At 38.4% G+C, this 23,393-nt stretch overlaps 1 protein-coding gene across 1 annotated transcript in view; it reads right to left on the bottom strand.

Annotated features, from left to right (window-relative positions):
* The window catches only part of WDPCP (WD repeat containing planar cell polarity effector), a 130,969-nt gene that overhangs the window by 34,396 nt on the left and 73,180 nt on the right, over positions 1–23,393 (bottom strand). The window contains exon 13 of the mRNA XM_081314249.1: positions 6,658–6,760. Within this exon, the coding sequence (XP_081170375.1) occupies positions 6,658–6,760 (103 nt within the window). The remainder of the gene's footprint in view (positions 1–6,657; positions 6,761–23,393) is intronic.

Raw genomic sequence — 23,393 nt, forward strand, 5'->3', positions numbered from 1 at the left:
CTTGTCACAACATGAATCCCTTTGGGGTGAACGCAATTGATTTGAAGGTTAAAATAAATTAATCTTGCTGCGACCTAATGCAATTTATTGGAAGCTGGCCTTGGGAAACACACTGACATTTACTACATCGGCTTCAAAATGCAGTAATGTATTTATGAGTAACTTGTTCATCTTCACAAGCTTTTATTAATTATGGCATTTTAAATGACCCATTTAAATTTGTATTAGTTTTGCTAAGAGTTTGATGTTATTATCTCTCCTTGGTAATAGCTACAAGTTTCACCACTTTTACATTAACAATATTGAGATGTTTGCCAAGGCAGAATTCCATTCTCCCTCTTTTGCCCACTGCCCCATCTCTTTTCTCCTTTATGCTAATGATGCAGCCATACTGTCTGTAACCCAAGTTGGTCTCTGAAGATGCCTTAAAGCTCTATTAAAAAAAATTACTCTAAAACAAAAGTATTGGTATTCTTCAGGAACTACCAATTTCAGGCCCCAATTAGATGAACAAATTCATTGACCAGGTAAAATCCTTTAAATACTTAAGTGCCTATTCTCAATCTTTTGCCTGCTGGCCTATCCAAACAAAAGAGCTTTTAGTATAAACCAAAGCATCCCTTGCTATTGCTAAATTTGCAGGCCAATTTGCTAATAATTATGTCCCAGCAGCTATTAACTATTTATAGCTAAAGTTCTGGGTTTGATGCTGCTTGGTGCTCAGCTATATATTTACTAGGAATCTATTAATGTAGAAGCAATACAATCAAAATTCTTTAAAATTTTACTAGAAATTCCTTATTCAAATTCTAATGTTCTAACACAACTACATTTCCTTTGGGGACCAATTAAGACTGCCATCTTAGATTCTGGCTGGAGCAAGTCTGTTGGAGAACTTTCATAGTCTATTTCACCTATCTAGATAAGTTGTCTCTCACCCTAGACAAGGCATTCTATTTTTCATAAATTCCTATTCTTTTAAATTGATTAGGCAGAAATTAAATGAATCCACAAATCTAATACTGTAATAAGATATAGTAGTTTCAAAGGTGAGCGCAGTGTATCACAAGAAATGTAGTTTTAGTAGAATATAGATTCTATTGAAATTGGAATATTGTTATTAGATGATTTCAACCATAATTTCTCTTGAGGTCAATTATCAAATATTTCATGTGTTATGAACATGGGAAATATTAAAATGGACTTTTCTGCTTTAATTGCCTTTACTGTGTTTTGGGCTTTAAGCTCTTTTCCAGTTCTCTGGTTGCTCCCTGCACAATATGGTTCAGTGATCACATCTGCCAGCTTCTTCAGAATTCTGGGATGCAATCCATTTGGTCCTGGTGATTTGAACTTGTCTAGAGTGGATAGGTTCTCTTACCATTTTCTTGCCTATTTGGACTTGTATTTGGGTTACAATCCATACGTTTTTATCAATGTTTTGTTGTATTTCTCTGGAGGTGTAATTATTTCTTACATAGAGTGTAACTCCACCTCCTCTTTTAATAGTTCTGTTTTGAACAGTTCAAATCCCTCCAGCAGCTGTATGTTCCACTCATGGGTTTCATCCCACCAAGTTTTGGTAGTGGCAGTGATGTCATATCTGCCCTCATGTATTAGGATTTCAAATTCACTCTGTTTGTTCCTCGTACTTTGAACATTAGTGTATAGGCATCTGAGTCCTTTTTGACTAATTCTGCATTTGGTTTTTACACCTCCTGTTTTGTATCTGAGTTCCCCTTCTTTCTTACCATTTGGTTAGTTGGCCTGAGATTTGTACTTGGATTTAGCTTTCAAAAATTCATCTCCCTCCCCCTCCAGTTTTAGTTTAAAGCACTTTGGATAAGTTCAACCAGCTGGTTTCCAAAGATATTTATCCCAGTTCTTCTGAGGTGTAGCTCATCCCCAGCTAGAAATAGAACTGCATTGCTAAAAGCAATCCCAGAACTCTTTGTTGCCATTGCTAACTGAATTATGGTAGTTGTTAGGCTAGGACCCACCGTGATCCAATCCATACCTGGTTTAGTCCTTTCCAGCACTGAACCCAGTACGTTAAGGAACTGCCTTGCCTTCAACTACCCCCAATTGCCCTTTTGGCTGCCTTACACTCTTCTGATTGACTTGCTGCCCTGTGCTCTGCTTGCTCTACTGCCCTGTCAGCCCTGCTGCTCTGCCAGCAGCCAGGTGACTCTTGCTGTCTTCCTCCCACTGCTGATAAGTGTAGCCAGCTTGGTAGTAGGAGAGGCAACTGCTGGCTATGCCAGGCCTTCTGCCCAAGGCCACTTGCACTGTTCTCTAAATCAGAGGTCCCCAACCTTTTGGGCACCAGCGACCGGTTCCGTGTAGAGAGGTTTTTCCGTGGACCGGAGAGTGCATAGTTTTGTGTGCTGCCTGCATCCCATGGATGAAGCTTCGCTTGTTTATGCGGACCAGTTTATGGCATGCCGCGGCCTGGTGCTAGTCCACGGACCGGGGGTTGGGAACCCCTGCTCTAAATCAAGCAGGCCATTGTCATTATGCTTTGGAAGGCCTCGGGAGCTTTCTGAAGGCTTTCAGAAGCATCATGGAAGTAAGCCAGTAAAAGCCAGTTGGGGCTGGCAGGGCCAATGAGTGCAGAGTGGCAGGGTCAGCAGAGTGAGTGGAGCCCAGACCAGCAGGATGGCAGGTGACTGGAGGCCAGAAAGATGACAACAGCTCAAGCTTTGCGCTATGGTGCTGGGATGGTCAGCCACAATTTAAATATTAATGTTTTGAATAATAAATATAAAATTAATGGCAGACAGTTATTTATATTGGTCCATGTCTGTAATATATTGGGTTGGTAGTAGACTGATATTTTTGCTAAGATCAGGTGGGCTTTTTAAAATTACAGTTTGATGTAGACTTTATTGGGTTAGGGTTAACTTTTTGAAAATCAGTGAGAATTCTAAATATACATAGTTGCATTGGAATTGTTGTTGTTAGCTGCGAAGTCGTGTCCGACCCATCGCATAGGGCCTATGGACAACGTTCCTCCAGGCCTTCCTGTCCTCTACCATCTTCTGGAGTCCATTTAAGCTCACGCCTACTGCTTCAGTGACTCCATCCAGCCACCTCATTCTCTGTCATCCCCTTCTTCTATTGCCCTCAATCTTTCCCAGCATTAGGCTCTTCTCCAGTGAGTCCTTCCTTCTCATTAGGCCAAAGTATTTAGCTTTAGGATCTGGCCTTCTAAAGAGCAGTCAGGGTTGATCTCCTCTAGGACTGACCGGTTTGATCGCCTTGTAGTCCAAGGGACTCGCAGGAGTCTTCTCCAGCACCACAGTTCAAAGGCCTCAATTCTTTGGCGCTCAGCCTTTTTTATGGTCCAACTTTCACTGCCATACATTGCAACTGGGAAGACCATAGCCTTGACTATACGCACTTTTGTTGACAGGGTGATGTCTCTGCTTTTTAGTGTGCTGTCTAGATTTGCCATGGCTTTCCTCCCGAGGAGCAAGCGTCTTTTAATTTCTTGGCTACAGTCCCCATCTGCAGTGATCTTGGAGCCCAGGAAAATAAAATCTGTCACTACCTCCATTTCTTCCCCATCTATTTGCCAGGAATTGAGAGGGCTGGATGCCATGATCTTGGTTTTTTTATGTTAAGTTTCAACCCAAGTTTTGCACTCTCCTTCTTCACCCGCAACAAGAGGCTCTTTAGTTCCTCTTCACTTTCTGCCATTAGAGTGGTATCATCTGCATATCTTAGGTTGTTGATATTTCTCCCGGCAATCTTAATTCCAACTTTTGATTCATCTAGCCCTGCCTTTCTCAGGCTGGCCTGGTCTAATGGGTTTGGGGTATTTTATTTAGTATTTTTAATTATTTATTGTAATGGGCTAAGTCTATTTAATGTTATTTTTAACTTTTGTATATTGTATTTTAATTGTATTTTTATTGCCCTGTACACCGCCCTGAGTCCTTTGGGAGAAGGGCGGTATAGAAATAAAATAAATAAATAAATAAATGATGTGCTCTGCATATAAGTTAAATAGGCAGGGCGACAGTATACAGCCTTGCCAGACTCCTTTCCCAATTTTGAACCAATCAGTAGTTCCGTGTCCAGTTCTCACTGTTGCTTCTTGGCCCACATATAGGTTTCTCAAGAGACAAATAAGATGTTCTGGTACGCCCATCTCTTTAAGAACTTGCCACAGTTTGTTGAGATCCACACAATCAAAGGCTTTAGCATAGTCAATGAAGCAGAAGTAGATGTTTTTCTGGAACTCTCTAGCTTTCTCCATGATCCAGCAATTTGATCTCTAGTTCCTCTGCCTCTTCGAAATGCTGCCTGTACTTCTGGTAGTTCCCGATCCACATACTGCTGGAGTCTAGCTTGTAGGATTTTAAGCATAACTTTACTAGCATGAGAAATGAGTGCAATGGAGCGATAGTTTGAACATTCTTTGGCACTGCCTTTCTTTGGAATTGGAATGTAAACTGATCTTTTCCAATCCTGTGGCCACTGTTGAGTTTTCCAAATTTGCTGGCAAATTGAGTGTAGCACTTTTACTGCATTGTCTTTTAAGATTTTGAATAGCTCAGCTGGAATACTGTCACCTCCACTAGTTTTGTTGTTGCTCAGCTTTTCTAAGGCCCACTTCACTTCACATTCTAGGATGTCTGGCTCAAGGTCAGTGACCACCTCATTGAGATTATCAGGGACGTTAAGCTCATTCTTGTATAGTTCTTCTGTGTAATTGGAATAGAACAGCTATTAACGAGAGGATACAGTTATACTAAAAAGTTGTACCCTGTGATGTCAGAGACCTAAACTCCAGACACCCCTGGAGCAATAAGCAGTTGGAATATTGGAAAAAAATTCATTTTTTTCAACAAAGTAATGAGAAAATTGCTCCAGTTCTGTCTATATGAAATAGGAGGCACATTCTTCTTTCCTAGATTATTGTGAGGATGACGGTTATCACATGCATTATATACAAAGTTCATGTAAAATTCTATAGCAATAGTCCATATTATCTGTCTCCACTTTGAACAGAACCTCGGGTGAACAAGGAGCAGGACTTAATACCTTCTTAGAACTAAAAGTGCTATTTTGATCTTATAATGCTATAAATACATTCACATGGGATTTCAAACAGAAAAAGCCCTTTGAGACTTTGGCCACTTAAAAAGCTTTTATCTAATTAAACTCAACAATATTTATTTGTCCCCAGGCGATAGGCAAAAGATAGTTAGTTTTTGCCTTCAACAAATCTCAAATGAAACAAGCAAATGTTCCATTGCCTGAGTTGCTAAACCAACTGTTTATTTGGCAGGAAATAGTTGCTCATTAACTTATATATTATATTTGGCAAACAACATCCTTGTAAATAGGTCACATTACAAACTCAGTTTTTAATTTTCTTTACCACATTACAACTAATGCTTTAGTGTCTTACAGTAGTCTGTTCAAACTACATACGCCAGTCTGATTATTACAATAGACACAGAGAACTACACAAGAAGAAACTATTTCTGTTTTAAGTTTTAAGAGAGGCAAATCACTTATTAAAGAATGGGGTACAGATCAAGGATTAGTTGATTATGGAAGTGAATGGAATAGCACAGAAAACATTAAGAACGAAAGGTAGCTGTTATGATGTATATTTTAGTATAGAAACATGTGCATTGGCAAACAAATGCAAAATGACCAGTGATAATTCTCTGATGTCATAATCAAATGGTCACAAATTCTAACATTTTTTCCAAACAAATTTGCTATTATCAAAATAACATATTTATCCTGAGAATGCAATGTTGCCCCAAATAAATTTGTCTTCTTTAATTTTATATAATATAAGGTATTTTAATCTGTTGCATTTAACAATAGAGCATTCACACATATTGTAAAAAAATATAAGACTGAAAAGCAAAGCAAAATTATATTCCTGAAACCAGGACTTTCTTTATATTTTTGATGTACATAAACTGTACACTTGCTTACATATACATGAATATTAAATCTCAAGAAATGGAGATATTTTGGATGTATTGATCTGTATCAAAATTAAATACATTAAGAATATTGGTAACTATTCATACAATTGTAGATAGGTCAAATTTTGCAAACTGAACTTTTGAAAGAAGTTGATGTATGAACTGACACATATATTGTATACTGCTCAAAAAAAAATAAAGGGAACAGAAAATAAGACATCCTACTATTAAATACAGTACATTGTGTTCTTTAAGTGTTCCCTTTATTTTTTGGAGCAGTATATTTTAGAATAAAATCCGCAAATAAAATGGTGATAGATCTAATTTATTAAAGGAAATGTCTGTAAAAACCATTTGAGGATATTCCTTTGAATATATTGTATAACTGTCAATATAAATGTCAAGATCTAGATTTTTGTTTTCAATATTCAATATAGTATAATTTGTTATCTTTGTTTTATTTTGTCAAGACGTCTTATGCCTTTGAGAATTTTTAAAATGCTGCCATTGTCACTTGTATATCTAAAGGCTGTTTCTGTATGCTTTCCTTTCTTCATAAAGATGCCAACACTGTTCTTCCAACCAAAAAAAATTCCAATTAGCCTATATCCTTACTACAAGCATAACATGACAGTGATACAAGAACAAGTATTGATTTAAACAAAAAGCCATTTTTAAAAACAGTGTTCATTCTTACCAACTCCAGTAGTTATTGATTCTGTGTCAATGTTGTTAGCTTTTTTCTTTGCCACTTCAGCTAGTGCCAATTCACCCTTATCTAGTGCAAAGTAATGGATGTCCTTTAGAAATAAACCAAAATAAAAGATTAATCTAAAATGAATCTTGGGCAGGTAACAAAGAAGAATTTGAAAAGTTCTTTATTCCTTAGATCAGATACAGAGTTGGAAATGATGAGACTATATTTATAATTTTCTCTGTGTTATTCTGGAAATGCAGGTTTATAATCCAGCTTGTATTTCTTTACTGGTACTTAGTAATGAATGAAGCAATAACCATTAACAGAAAGAATAGACCCATTCAATCCTGTGGTAAACTAAACTTTTAATAAACAGCTTAGATGTTCTTATTGTAAAAACCAAAGCTTTTGCAAATATTGTAGTATAAAGGAAACATGAAGGTTTATAATGAAGTTATATTTTTTCTTAACATTTCCTAATGATTTATGGTATCCTAATAAATATTTTTTTTGCCTTTTTATTCCTGAATGTTTCCAATCTGGATTTTTTACTTTGTTTATTTGAGTCTGAAAATTAGAGGCATAAGTAGCTTGGAAAACTTCATTTTATATTCTAAATCAGACCAAATCAGCATTTTATGCCCCCCCCCGCCACATCTGTCCTTTTGGTTGTCCCTATCAGGCCTGTGTGAAGTCAATAAAAGTATGCCTTGCATGTAATACAACTGCATTGCTTTTGTTTTGAAGGCAACTGCTTTTTTTAAAAAAAATACGTATGTACAGGCGTCTGGGTTTATGGATCTTCACAGCCCTATTGGCTTGGCGCACAACAGTCCCAGTTTCTCATGTGGCCCATTGGGAAAACTGCCCATCATGTTCTAAATCAAAGATGCTTATTCTGAGAACCCAAGGTTATACATGACCCCAAATATTATTTTATTTATTTATTTATTTAATTAGATTTCTATAGCGCCCTATTCCTGAAGGACTCAGGGTGGTTTACAGGGCAGCATAAAATACAATATAAAAGATAATATAGATTAAAATAAATTAAATTAATTAAGCCCAACAATTAAAACAATATTTAAAAGCTAAAACCCCTTCAGTCCAGGCCTGATAGATCGAAAAGCCAGGTTTTCAGGTCCCGGCGAAATGAACGCAGATTGGGGGCGGTCCGGAGTTCCGCAGGTAAATCATTCCAAAGGGCAGGCGCGCCCACAGAGAACGCTCTTCCCCTGGGAATAACCCGCCGGCATTCCTTAACCGGCGATATCCTGAGAAGGCCCTCTCTGTGGGAGCGCACTGGACGAAGGGAGCTTGATGCCGGCAGCAGGTGTTCCCTCAGATAACCCGGACCCTCGCCATTTAGGGCTTTATAGGTCATCACCAGCACCTTGAATCTCACCCGAAGGGCAACCGAAAGCCAATGCAGCTCGCGGAGTAGAGGTGTTACATGGGAGTATCGGGAAGCCCCCATCACAACTCGCGCGGCCGCATTCTGCACCAGTTGAAGCCTCCGAGTGGTCCTCAAGGGCAGCCCCATGTAGAGAGCGTTGCAGTAGTCTATACAGGAGGTCATGAGCGCATGAGTGACTGTGCATAGGGCATCCCGGTCCAGATAGGGTCACAACTGGTGCACCAGGCGAACCTGGGCAAAAGCCCCCCCTGGTCACGGCTCCTATATGGTCTTCTAAACTGAGCCTTGAATTCAGGAGGACGCCCAAGTTGTGAGCCCTATCAACATTAAAATATGTCCAACAGAAATCCTTTAGTTTTTTTCAAATTGCAACTGTTAATATGTCAAAAAGGAAATAAATGATTGGTCAATAATCCTGCGAACAATATAAATTTAAATAAATTTTAGTTTCTGTAAATGCAGATCTGTCCCATTTGAGTGTAAAGAAATAGGAATATTGTTTAACGATTTCATGCAAAGGGAAGGTTTCTGAGTCCTCCCACCAAGCTTTACTTCTGTAGTTGTTCCTTTTCAAGATTGCTTTTAATTTAGATAGCCTTCCACACCAGAATGGAATTTGAGAGAAATTATCTAGAAAAAAGTTGTGTGTATAAAGTAGTGGATATATTATTCACTTCTTAAGTGTGTTCCTCTTTGCTCTTCTCCATCATGTCTTTTACCATCATGTCCAGTTTTGAAAATTAGTCTTCTTGACCAATCTGGTTCCTATAAAATAGTTTGGGTGTATCTGCATTGCTGGAATGTCCTGACATGACTAGAGGCCACCAATTGATTCAGGAGGGCTGGAAAAATCAACTACTCACTGGCTACCCCATTCCAAATATGACCTATACCTTAGTATGTGAGAAAGAATGGTCAAATAAGACAAAGCATAGCTCACATAGCTCGCAACTAGGTAATGGGCAGAGAAAGAGGCTCAGAATGGACCTTCCCTAGCTTCTCAGATTGTAAAAGGAGATGGGAGATTTGGATTTTCCGTTTATGTAGCCTTACAATAAAGTAGAATTAGGTTGTCTGGTCCTGTTTCCTGTCTGGTCTACCTGGGAAGGCTGACATCAATTTTGCAAGTCGACAGAAACCCAAAACCATGTCAGCTTAGTCAGCCTGTAGCATTAGAATTGTTGCTACAGCTGTTATTGAGAAGGTTCAAGCTCAATAGCAAAATGTTTATGAGACTTGCCCAACATATAGAATATTAGTGATTCAAAACCTGGCAGGATATTTTTAGACCAAAAAACTTTTTTTTTCTTGACCTTCCTTTCTGTTTTAAACCTTATTTTATCACTTCTCAGTCACTGAAATCCTTCTATCTCAAGTGACTGAAAAATCAATGAAATGGCATTCCAGTGGTTTAGGTAAGGAATTGTCAGGTACTGGATGACTTTATCTGGGAATATACCGTATGTTCCTCTCTTTTTTATTGTGTTTCTCTTCTCCTTTTAACCTGTAATCTATCCAGAATCACTTTCGGAGTCAGATGATCTAATAAAACAAAATACATTTATAATTCCAGTAATTCAATGAATTACTTTATTTATAACATCAAGCTGATTAATACAAAACAGATCAATAAGCATTTGATTAAAGTGAAGCTATATCACGAAAACCAATTAATCTACTCATTCTTGGGTTTTTTAATCTCATTTTTTTCCAAATTCAAATGTACAAATTATATTTTATTTTATATACTTTAACTTCATTTTTCATGCTAGTTTATTTTATTTAATTTGCTTGTTCACATCCTTATTGTTTCTTGTTTAGGTTAATCAGACTTGACCGAAGTTGGATCGTAATGTACAGCAACACTATTTGTTTTGCAAGAGAAATATAATCATAATTCAGTGGGTTGGTTTATCAGTCCACTGAATATTCATCAGTTAAATACAGTTGAATATTAGCACTAGAAAATATTATTGATCTCACTGTATTTTAAGAATCTTGCAGTATTAAAACAGAGAACATTATGAAAGGAACCGTTAACGGTTTTATTTGATTATATAGACATATCCAAATATATGGTCTTTGAAGTTACTGATTCTAATATAACACAATGAAAATTAGAGAAAAAATATAATACATCTGAAATAAAATGGTTGCAATTTTATACATCAGATTAGCACTTATGAAAAATTTGAAGTATTTATTATAAAATACGTGAAACAAAGCAGATTAACTCATTTTTTAAGTTTTATTTCCAGCTTTTATTTTTTACAACTCAGTATACATTCTGTAATGCTCCCTTCTCTTATTTTCCCCATAATGACAAATCTGTGAAGTGAATTAGGCTTTAAGAGAAAGGCTGGTCTGAATGTTGTCCAGGCAGCTTCTGTGCCTGAGGGACTTATATAACTCATAATTTTTTCGTTTCTCATTTTTGTACTTTAATCACTACACTAAACTGGCCCTCACCAAGAGTACTTGGGGTAAAATGTCAGATCGTATGATCAACTAAGCACCCATCCCACTAGATCAGATAAGGTAGCACACTTCAGATCCTGCCTTCTAGTAGAATTTTGGAAACATGCCTTTTCCAGGGTTGCCCCTACCTTGTGGAGCACCTTCCCACGGGCAATTTCAAAGGTCCCCCCTACCTTTCTAGCTTTTCAGAAGGCTGTTAAGTCCTGTCTTTTTATGGAGGTGCTGGGATTATATGGATAGAAGGCACAGAACGAGGATAGCTGAATATGTTGTGGAGCTTCCGGGGGGGGGGGAAAGGGGGGGAACTATGATACATTTTTGTTTATTGTTTTCTATTTTTCTAATGATTGCTTTATAGCTATGGGAAGCTGTCCAAAGTTGCCTAAGATGGGTGGTCATATAAATCTTTTAAATAAAAAAGCTTCTCCCGATATTGGAAGGAGGGAGGATACTGTACTCATTCTGTGAGAGTGCCAAGGAGATTAGTGTTAGTGAAGTGTAGAGTGTAGAGAACTCATGTGATACTCCCCCTTTATGAGTAAGGACACAAAGCACATAGAAAAAGCCATCTAATGAGCACCAGAAGAAGAGAGAATGGCAAAGTTGAGCATGTCCAGCTTGCAGGGGATGTTCTCCAGAAATATCTTTAGCTAAAATGTGCTGGCCTTCCATTGTAGGACACTGGCATTCTGCAAGAAGTAGAAGAGGCACAGTGATTTAGGGCTGCCTGCAGCAGGTGCACAGGCTCAATGTCAGTTCCTGTATATACAGTAGTGGCCAAAATTGTGGAAACCTTTTGGGAAAAGTGTATTTTTGAGGTTTGATGGCTAAGAACACCATAAAATTATATATCAATGGAAAGACAATTTAATCAAGAATGTAATGCAACATAGTTTGTTCAATTATCTGTACTGTATTCTATGAAAAAGTATAGCCAAATAAGCAGAAAAAGGAAGCACAACTTGCTGAGGTTGATATCAGGTAGCTTTCCTTCATCTGATTGTAGCCAATGAGCATGAGTGTTTAGAGAGCCAATCAGGTGTCGTCTTGTTTTGGCAATGAGCCAATCAGATCACAGTAGAATTCATTTATTGATGTCGTGTACTGAAGCTTAGAGGAGGACATTTGTCACTGTGTTATGTGATCGCTATCAAGTTGGTTGGGTTTCCCCCCCCCTTTCATTTAGTGAGCTTGTAAAACGTAATAAAATTAAAGTAATGGTGCCAAGGGTTGACTGGTTGCCTAGAAAGGGATGTAAAATAGTATTATTAAGTGAACAAGGCGACAGTTATAAAGAAATTAGAATAAAAATTGGTGGAAACTTAACCAAAGGTGGCATTTTCCCAAAAGGTGTCCACAATTTTGGCCACTAATGTAGCATCCCTCAGGAAGAAGTCTAGCCAAAGCCACCTTTGGAAGAAAGGGAAAGTGAGACCAGGCAAGAGTTGCTTGCAGCAGAGTCTAACTTTGAAATTTCCTCGTAACCCAATCTCCAGGAAAACTGTTTTAGAAGATCTGGTATAATTATTCAGTGGTGTCTTTGCGTAATTGCAAATCAGTCTATTCTTTTGTTAACTCTGACAATGAAACAAAAAATGTAAATCTTTTATGTATCACTACAAAGCTTGCTCTTTAAACCTTCCTATAAGAAGCACAGCTGCCCCTGTTTCTCAGGTACGGTCAAAACAGTTGGGCATGTCCTGGTATACTGCAGATTTTCTAGGGAGTTACACAATGCATTTATTGTGTTCCTGTTAATAAAGTTTATGCCACCTGGATGAATTCCTGCTTACCTGTTTACTTTGAGACAGGCAGCCTGCCACTACCTTTGAAAAAAAATGCACAGCGGCACGTTCAGCATAATCTCCTAGTGCTTTTATGTTACTATTTCTTTTAGTGTTTACTATTAGGAGCTAGTGCTAGTTGGCTGTTGTAAGTGATTGGCCTTTGGCTTTAATAAAGGATTCATTTATTAATTTATTCAAATTATCCTCTTTTTGTGTTACTATTATTATAACAGAAGTACTCTGAATAATGTTCATAGTTTCGAATGCCAGCATTTATGCACACCACTCAAGAAAGATTTATGTGTCTCTGTAGTGTTTTCAAAGCAAAGCACTCAACTAATTCCTTCCTAAGTATATGCAACCATAAGTGGAGTAAACGTGTAAAACTTGTTTTTATTCTCTGATGATATTACAAATCAGTAACTTAAGGTAAAAACAGAATGGTGCAAGAAATATGAGTCATCCCTGATGAATATAAATGTTAACTTTAAATGGTTAGAGATGCAAAGGCTCAAGGAACCCCAGCCTTAGCAGAAGTCAAACGATGAAGGCATACAACTCCTAAAACTCCTGGGAATTTGAAGGTGCCTAGAAACCTTGAAACAGGTGTGGTTTCAGAAGAATGTCTGTCTGGAGGCAAAGTCGTCAGAATTTGCCATCAATATTATACTTCCTCTGTCCATAATCCTAATAACATTGTCAGAAAAGAGAGCCCTCAGGAACTTGTTAAATGGATAAAAGCTTATACTATCAATTCAGCTAAGGTAATACCGTAATTGTGAAACTCGGTTTTATTATGTGCTTAGTAGTATGTTCATCTGATACAAATGAATTAAAAGGATTTTCAGATTAAACTCATGATGCCAAATTTTCATAACTGGCTGTGATAGCTGAAAACATTTTTAAAAAGTGTTTTTTTTCTGCTCAGATTTTTTTTAATATAAAGCACTACCAAATAAAGGCTATTTACTGTATAGTTATACAACTTTTCTTTGATTATATATTTCTTTGTTAGGAGCTTATTAGATTCTTTCAACCACTATGTAAACAAATATAATGCTGAAGAATGATGATTTGCTTCCCAAATTTAACAGTACACATTCAGGGAATTTTGGAGGCTACGGAAGCAGTGTACAAGGGAGTAGTACATTGTACTCCCCTGAACTAAGCTGTGGGTATAAAATAATCATTGCACGGTAAAAACTGGTGATCTGTATTTATATGTATATAATGTATAAACTATGATCCACATGGTATGCTATAATTTGCTCTATCATTTATATTAAACAGTTTGTTAACATTCATAAAAATATTTTCAAATGAACTTTCAAAATCACATTTTCAACACAAAAATGGTGCCATATATGATTATGATGTAGATGCAAACTGTATTAAAGTAGTATAAATACTTTTTATGTTAAGGCTATAAAACCGTATTAAAGTAGTATAAATATTTTTATGTTCCAAATATAAAGAAACTGGAAAAATTCCTAATATTTTTCCTTTAAATAATTAAATTTTGTTTACCACGCACTGATTTCGAAGAATCAAATCTGCATGTATCTATGCAAAATTCCAAGAATTTTTCAGAATGTTTCTTATTCTACATTGCTTGAATCATCACATATGGCCTTTATTCAAGTGTTTGTCTGCCCTATTTATAACAGAACATTAGTTGCCCTTTCAAACTGATGGCTCCAAAAGATGGACCCCACTATGAAAGGATTTAAAACGAACAACTTTAATAATGTTTGATCTTTGCTGTCATGTATAACAGCGGTCCCCAACCTTTTGGGCACCAGGGACCAGATCTGTGAATTTTTTTTCCCCATGGCCTCGGGGCAGGGAGGGGGGGCACGTGGTTTTGTGTGCTACCTAGATCCCATGCATGTGCAGATGAAGCTTCACACACCTGCGCAGCCAGGTTCCTAGTGGTTCATGGCCTGGGAATTGGAGACCCCAATATATAAGAGTACCTGCTTTGGCACAGTAAAAATAGATTATATCTATTTTTCATTTCATTTGTTTTTGAATTTTATAGAAACAAACATTGTTTCATTTAGATGTGATATGGTACTTTATACAATAGTTATTATTTATACCGAAGACCATTACCTGAAAAAGCCCTTTAAGAGGAGTTGTCTACAATAATATTAGTTATTGTATTATTCTCGCACAGGCACTTTGGTGAGAATCAGCAATATACAGCACTTAACAGGACTGTCACAAGAGTGTATCTTGATTAATATCTCACCTCGGGCACCCTCTTGCTAATTAGTTAGGCAACTATTGTGTTTGTAGTATTTTTTACTCCATTCTTCAGGAAGTCCCCACAGCAGTTTACAAACTCAAGGGTACCTTCTTTCCTACTCTTCCATTTGCATTTTAAAGATTATACTGAACATGGCGAAATCTTTGAACTACTGACAAAAATCTGCAAGGGTATTCTGCAGTTTCTATACATTCTCCTTCTCCCTGCACCTCCCTCATAATCTATCTCAGAGAATAATCATGCTGCTGGAGCGCCATATTTTGAGAAGAGCAATAGTGTATAAATCCATCCTATTGGTGGATACCATCCTATTAGAATAAGGATGCTCTAGAAATTCCTCAAGAAACCACAGATCACTTAACAATGGTTCAAAGTTCTGACCCACTCCAAAAATTACATACAAGTCTGTTTCAAAGTTCTCGGTGCAGTTCTAGCTGCACTGGCCCTGCAGTCATTCGCCCTTACAACAGATCATGGAGATGCTGCGTTGCCCTTCCCAGCCTTTTTCGTTTTGTTTATGGAAGAAACGTGCCTTTCTGGGGAAGGGAAGGAGGGAGGGGATTAAGCAAGGGAAAGGTTTTGGGAAGCTCATCCTGAAATTGCTGCATTTTATGCAGGGGCCAGCTTCCCAAAGTTTGTTAGAGGCGGGATAGCTTTGCAGGTTCCGATAACTAGCGGACCAGCAGTCAGTTGATTGGTGCAAAGAGGCCTGAAAGCAGCCGCCATTTCCACAAAGAATTCTCAGGGCCCTTTTGTTGATCTTTCCCACCTGTCCCAACTAGGTGCTAAAACTGAACTCCCCATCTCTGCTCTCCATGCTTATCCCTTTTAAAAACCTTACCTTAACTCCAGGCTGAAGATGAGAGGAACCCATCAAGCGAGGAAAGAAAAAAAAATCTTTCTAGAGGATCCAATCTGGGTCAGTCCAGAGGATTAGTCTTCCGAGCTTTCGGATTCATGCTGGAGCTCATCCTTAGGCACACCCTCTGCTAGAGAGAGGTTCCCTGAGGATGGACTACAACACGAGTCCAAAAGCTTGGAAAATAAACCTCTGGTCCCGGTGACCAACCCAGATTGGATCCTGCGACATGTTTATTGGCTTTCATATTGTGAGGAAATCTTTCTGCAGCTTTTTTCCTTGAAGTGGAGGTGGGCGGCGGCGGGGGGGGGGGGGAAACTTCATCTTCAAAAGTTAGATGACTACTGTAGAAACTTGGCCAACAAAATTGAAGACACTGGGTTTTTGCAAGCTTAAGCTGTTTTACCTGATCAATAAGCCCGTCCCTCCCAGGTTTTTGTTGTTGTTGTTGTTTATGGAAGAACTGTGGCTTTTGTTTATTGAAGAGAAGTGGCTTTCTAGGCGAGGGAAGAGTCAAGCAAGGGAAAGGTTTGGAGAAGCTCCTCCTGAAGCTGCCACCTGTTATGCAAGGGCCAGCTACTCAAGCTTAGCAAGTCACAGGAGGGCTTTGCAGCCTCCCGATGGCCAGCAGATCAGTGCAGAAAGCACCAAAAGGCTAGGCAGCTCCTTTTTTTACCCTAGAAAGGCAGGGCATCTTGGCAGAAGGAAGGACGGGGGGAAAATTAGGAAAGGCAGGTGTGGCCAGGCTTTTCCTTCCCCATTGGCAAGACAGTAGCTGTGTGGCAGGCTGGCATGTGCCACCCAAGGGGCAGGTATGAGGTACCTTAGGATAGAGGAGGCTTTGAGAGTCCTGAAGCGGGTGGGCTTGTGCCTGCATTAGACCTCCTCTTCCCCACTCCTGAGCTGTACTCAGCAATCTGTTCATTCCTTTAATAAATCCACTGGGGAGAGCAGGGAAGGCTGGTTGTTACTTGAGGCAGTTCGTTTAACATTGTCCCAACTTTTGACCCTAATAGGCAGGCACCATGATGGTCGTAACTCAAGGATTACCTCTACTGGATGCAACAAAGAAGGTAATCAATAGGCTAAAACATATAGGGAACGGTTGCTGGAATTGGGTATGTCTACTTTAATGAAGAGAAGGGTGAGGGGTGACATGATAGCAGCGTTCCAATATCTCAGGGGCTGCCACAAAGAAGAGGGAGCCAAGCTATTCTCCAAAGCACCTGAAGGCAGAACAAGAAGCAATGGATGGAAACAATCAAGGAGAGAAGCAACCTAGAACTAAGGAGAAACTTCCTGACAGTTAGAACAATTAACCAGTGAAACAACCTGCCTCCAGAAGTGGTGAATGCTCCAACACTGGAAGTTTTTAAGAAGAGACTGGACAGCCATTTGCCTGAAATGGTATAGCATTTCCTGCCTGAGCAGGAGGTTGGACTAGATGACCTCTAAGGTCCCTTCCAACTTATTATTATTATATATTCATCCATTTCATCTTTGCAGGCTTGTACTCGATATTGATTCAGATGTGTACCCAAAACCTTTGTCATAATTCTAGAGTCATTTTACAGGGTAAGATTTAAGAAACAGCAGCTACGTTATCTTTTAATAGTATCCAACTGTACTGGTAGGCTAATCTGCATCATTTTACACTTAATGATCAGATTTTACATATATGCAGCCTGAAATGTTTCAGCTGTAGTTCAGTTACATTTGCATTTTGGTATGCATGTATGTAAAAAGATTACATTCGTAATTAAAATGTAACTTAATTCTTTTCAAGCAGTGTACATCTAAAACAAGGTTTTTGTTGCTAATGTTTTAAAGAAGCCACTATTGTAATTTGTCAAAATGTTTACTGTCTAAAGCTAGGTTGCAAACAATTCTATAGGGACATTATTATTATTTTTTTGTATTTCAGAAGTACAAGAACGCCCTGCGTCACCTCCGGATTTTCTGCTCGCTACACAGCTGTTATGCATCTATAGAACTATAGCCGACTGGTCTTAATAAATGGTTCATTTGCCTCAAGTGGGGTATTAGTAAGACAATTGGTTAGTAGCTTAGAAAGATATATATATATATGTACAGTATATGTGTGTGTGTCTGTGTGTGTACATTTTCTTGTTCTTATGGAATTGTAAAACAGTTTAGTTTAGTTTAGCGTACAACGATGCGCCAAGCTAAAGGAATCAGATTTAAAAGTAAGAATAGATTATTTTCTATTGCTTGTGTTTTGCATTATATTGAATTCCAGTATGACACGGTCACTTTCACCCAAGATTCTGGCAACTTCAACTCCCTCTATCACTTCTTCTCTATTAGTAAGAATTAGATCCAGTATAGCTTTACTTCTAGTTCCCTCCTCCACCTTTAGATGACAAAGTTGTCGGCTAGGTTGGTTAGGAATGTTGTGATTCAGGGTCAGCCTGTGGGTTCGGCAGTTGGGTCGGACGATTCAGAAGAGGAGGAGGGGGGTGTTGGAGAGCCTGCGGAGGACAGCCCTGAGGCTTCGCAGAGCCCTCAGCCAGGCCCCTCTCATCTGGTCACTACGCAGACCCAGCTGTTTGAGCCTGACAGCGTGGATGAAGATGACCCACAGCTGGCCCTGTTCAAGGACACCCAACGCAGGAGGCAGTAAATCAGGAGTAAACAGAGGACGGCAATGGGGCACCTTGGAAGGAGGCAGAGAGAAGCCAGGCCTTGAACTGTTTAAAAGGGGAATGTGTGGGAGGGCTGGTTTGCTGAAGGCAACCGTTTGAATAGCTCCTGTTTCATGGTTCGTGTTTTGGTTTTGCTCTGTTTGCTCTGTTTTGTGTCAATAAATTTGGCAGGCTTAGTTCCAGCCTCTTGCCTTTTTGTAAAGCGGTTGTCCCTGCCTTTTCTGCAGGGCCGGTAGTAGGCTGGTACAGAACAAGGAATCTGTTTGGTCTCCTGCTCACTGCAGAGTTTGTCTCCAAGTTGATATCTGGATAGTTGAAGTCTCCCATTACTACTGTAGTAAGCTTCCTACACACATTTGTTAACTTTTGGCAAAGAGTTCATCTATTTCTTCTGATTGGTTGGGTGGCCTGTAATATATACTGTACCTATAGCGATGTCACTTTTTTCCTCTTTTATATTGATCCATATACATTCTGGAGAGATTTTATCTTTGATCATATGCATTTCTGTAGATATGTAGTGTTCTCTTACATATAGCGCAACTCCCCCTCCTCTTTTTGTTGATCTGTTTCTTTTGAACAACTTGTAGCCATCCATTAGTCCATTCCAGTCATGGATCTCATCCCACCAGGTTTCTGCAATGCCAACTATGTCATACCTGCCCTTGTGTACTATTGCTTCTAATTCACCCTGTTTGTTCCCCAAGCTCTGAGCATTTGTATATAAGCCTGTCCGTGCATATCCTAATTGTTTGAGTTTTTCTTTTTTCTCATCATAATAAATTTATATAGCCACAAGAAAGAAAAAAGTGTTTTCTAAAAAGTGTAAAAAGCACCCAACAGACACACAGACACACAAACACATACACACACACACACACAGACACACATATTTCTGGTATCTGTATGCATATACATACTTTCTCAGAAATATTTCAGAGGGTTCTTTTAAAGCATGCTTAATTGAGAAAATTTATCACAGTACACACATCTTTCTAATTAGATGGAATAAGCTGGATGATTAGAACTGTATACTGAAAAGTATTAAAAGATTCGTGCAATTTCTTTTTGTATAATTAGAAAGGAATTTTCAAACTCTCTAAAAGGGGAATGTAATTGTGTAATTGAACACAGAAATTAAATATTAAGATCAAACTAACAAGGCAAGTAGCATAATAGAATAAATTATATAAGCAGCTAGTGTCAAGGCTTAATTTAAACAGAATATCTTAATTATGGAAAAGAGCTGAGTTAATGTAACTCTCTAAGGTTTCCCCCATTGTTTTTCTTTCAGAAACAATAACATCTCCTGCACATCTACAGCAATAAGCTGGGAGACTGTAAAACTGCAATTGTCCCTTAAACTTAATTGTCAGATTCTGCTGCAGAAATATTTTAAGAAAAAAGCTTCCCAGACGGCTTGAATATAGGATCACTTATGAACTGAGTTACTTTTATTCCTGTTGCAAATGGTCTTGAACAGAGGTAACAGAATGATAACATGTAAATACCTCACTGCAGTGATTGACTTCTCAAGTATCAGTTATAGAAATTTGATATGTGAAATGTGATGAAGGGTTTAAAGTTACAATAAAAAATTTCCACCTGTGTTAGAATATACGGTAATTAAATTCTCATTTAAGATTATTACCTTACCAAAACATAAGGTAAGGTAAGGTAAGGTAACATAAGAAGAGAATGGTATTAGATATTCTTTCCAGTGGAATTTTTCAACACTTCCACTGATTTCATAAGTTCTACATGTGTTTGTCCAGTTCACTGAATCAGTAAGGACTTAACATAAACTATTTCTAAGTTGCACTAGACTTCCATCTTCAACTTGAAGATAACAAAAAGCTTCCTTATGCAGGGTTGGATTGCCTGTATACTGATGAAAGCTTTTAGATTACAAGGAATGTTAATTAAATTACTATCAAAATCCCATCTGAAAAAATGAATGTGTTTTAAGATCCAAAGCAAATGATTATTTCAATAACTATTATAGAGGCCAATGCTAATACTATAAAAGATGGTATAAGTTGAACAGGGTAAAATGGTAAAATGAGGCTACGTTCCCTGGTTTTCCTATTAAAGAAGTTAATGTTGTTTTAACATAAGCATATTTTCCTTCAGATACAGCAGAATTTAGGTTTACTATTCTATTTCTTAATCAGATGACATAAAACTATAAAGTGATCTATAGTGGAATGGCCAGATATGAATTGTGTCCATTTATAATTATTATTTAATTATTTCCCCATAGTTTCAGTGCTGTCACATCTATTCCATGTGTCACTACGATATAAAAAAGATGTTGAGGCTCTAGAAAGAGTACAGAGAAAAGCAGCGATGATGATCAGGGGACTGGAGGCTAAAACTTATGAAGAACCGTTGCAGGAATTGGGTTTGTCTAGTTTAATGATGAGAAGGACTAGGGGTGTTCTGATATCTAAGGGGCTGCAACAAAGAAGAGGAGGGTGATCTATTCCCCAAAGCACCCAAAGGCAGAACAAGAAGCAATGGATGGAAACTAATCAAGGAGAGATCCAACCTAGAAATAAGGAGAAATTTCCTGACAGAACAATTGGTGAATTCGCTTGCCTTCAGAAGTTGTGGGCGCTCCATCACTGGAGGTTTTTAAGACGAGATATTGGACAACCACTTGTCTGAAATGGTATAGGGTCTCTTGCTTGAACAGAAGACCTTCAAGGTCTCTTCCAACTCTGATATTCTGTTAATTAAAAAACAGAATCCAAAACTCAGAAGGCCAGATCTCTAAGAGGATGATAGCATTGCCCTCACCTAGCCAGATTTCAATAATTCATTCCAGTTGACATGAAGAAATCTAGCAATTACTAAAGGATCTGGCATTTACTCCAAACAGTGTGAATCCAAGGTCACCAGTGATCTGAAGACTTAAGATCTAGAAATGGAGCATGCTTTCCAGGCTTACTCAACAAGATTTTCTAGAATGCAATATAATTAATGGTATCAAATACTTTTGAGAAGCTCAGAACAAAAGAAATGGATTGCATTTCTATTGTCCAATTCTTAATCAAGGATAACTTAACCACTACTAAGTTAATTCCCAAAATGAGATCAGAAACTACAAATCAAAATAATTTTGATAGCTATTGACTAAATATGTATTACCAGAAAACAAGGCAGAAATGACCATGGTTCAGATTTTATACAACTAAAACAGAACTATAATATTACACTCTAGAGCAGGGGTGTCAAACTCAATTTCCTTGAGGGCCGCATCAGCATTGTGGTTGCCCTCGGGGGGCCAGGTGGGTATGGCCCGGGTGGGCGCAGCCTACTGGGTGGGCATGGCCAGCTCTACATCATTGGCATCAAGGGTGCCTATGGGGGCCTGGGCAGGAGTGGACAGATCTGGGGGTCTCTGGCAGAAGGAGGGTCCCAGGGCCAAGGCAGCGGGGGCTGTTCCCTCACTGTTTCCAGGATGGCTTCGGGGGCCACACGAAACCACTTCGCGGGCCGGATCCGGCCCCCGGGCCTTGTGTTTGACATGTCTGCTCTAGAGCCAATTCACACCATATTTATTACAAGATAATCATTGTATGTGATAATACATTGTTAAGAATTGAGAATCATTGTTGAGAAAAGGTGAATATTGGTGATAAGAGAGCCAGTTCCTAGGGGAACAGAAACTATAGTCTGCAGACCAGGCAGTCAATCTAGGGAGATATATTGTCTTCCTGGAGCAAAACTCAAAGATGGAACTGAGTACCTTATTAAAATAATCAACTCCACAGATTACTAGCCCTTTCTTCTCCTACACATGGGAACCAATGACACAACAATAAATCTGAAAATAATAATGAGATTACAAACAGCTAGGGAAGAAAGTTAAAGAATTAAGAGCACAAGTGTTGTTTTCATCTATACTTCCAACAAAAGCCAACATCCAATGAGGGAGCAAAGGATTTTAGAAACAAACCACTGGCTTAAAAACTGGTGTCATCAACAGAACTTTTGCTTCCTTGACCATGGTCTGCATTACCTAGATGAAGGCTAATGGCAATGGATGGACTGCACCTCACAAGAACTGGAAATATACTTGGAAAATGATTGGCTCATCTTATCAAAAGGGCTTTAAACTAAAATTGAGGGGAGAAGGGGCGCAATCTTCACAACCTTTAGAACCTACAGTAATTCCAAACAAAAACCACTAGATAACTAATCACATAAGGAGGCAAGGAGTAAAGAGAAAGAAGAAATAGAAAAAGAAAAACATAATGAAGAGAGAGTGAGGGAAAGGATGGAAATCCCAGTTACTAAGTAGGAGATATAAGAAACATATCCAAGACCTATAAAGGACTCAAATGCCTGTACACTAATGCTCAAAGTTTAAGGAACAAACAAGGTGAACTTGAAGTATTAGTACATAAAGACAGATATTATATAGTTGCCATTACTGAAACTTGGTGGGATGAGACTCATGACTGGAATGTACTGATGGAAGGATACAAACTATTTAAAAGAAACAGACCTAACAAAAGAGGAGGTAGAGCTGCACTATATATAAAAGATCACTACAGCTCTACAAAAATACACAAAGCCAAGGATGAAAACCTCCTAGAATCCATATGGGTCAATATAAAAGGGGGGGAAATGACATTGCTATAGGAGTATACTACAGGCCACCCAACCAAGCAGAAGAAATAGATGAATTCTTTGCTAATCAATTAACAAATGTATGTAGGAAACGAACCACAGTAGTAATGGGAGACTTTAACTACCCTGATATCAACTGGGAGACAAACTCTGCAGCAAGTGGGAGATCGAATAGATTCCTAACCAACTTAGCTGGCAACTTGATCATCCAAAAAATAGCGGAGGGAACTAGAGGAAAAGTTAAACTGGACCCAATTCTTACTAATCAAGAAGTGATAGAGGGAATTGAAGTTTTATTTATTTATTTAAGTTGCTGGAACTTTGGGCAAGAGTGACCACGTCATAGTGGAATTCGATATAATGCCAACACAAGTAATAGAATATAATCCAACAAGTGCCTTAAACTTTGAAAGAGCTGATTTTAACAAACTCGGAGAAAGCCTAAACAGAATTTCATAGATAAAAATCCTAAAGGGGAAAACAACTCAAAAAGTGTGGGAAACACTGAAAAATATGATTATAAAAGCCCAGTGCAACACAATAGCACTAAAAAAGAAAAACAAGAAATCCAAGAAGAAACCAGCATGGTTGCACAAAGATCCCTCTGATAAACTGA

This window comes from Vipera berus, assembly GCF_964194415.1.
Source record: "Vipera berus genome assembly, chromosome: 1".
NCBI lineage: Eukaryota > Metazoa > Chordata > Lepidosauria > Squamata > Viperidae > Vipera > Vipera berus.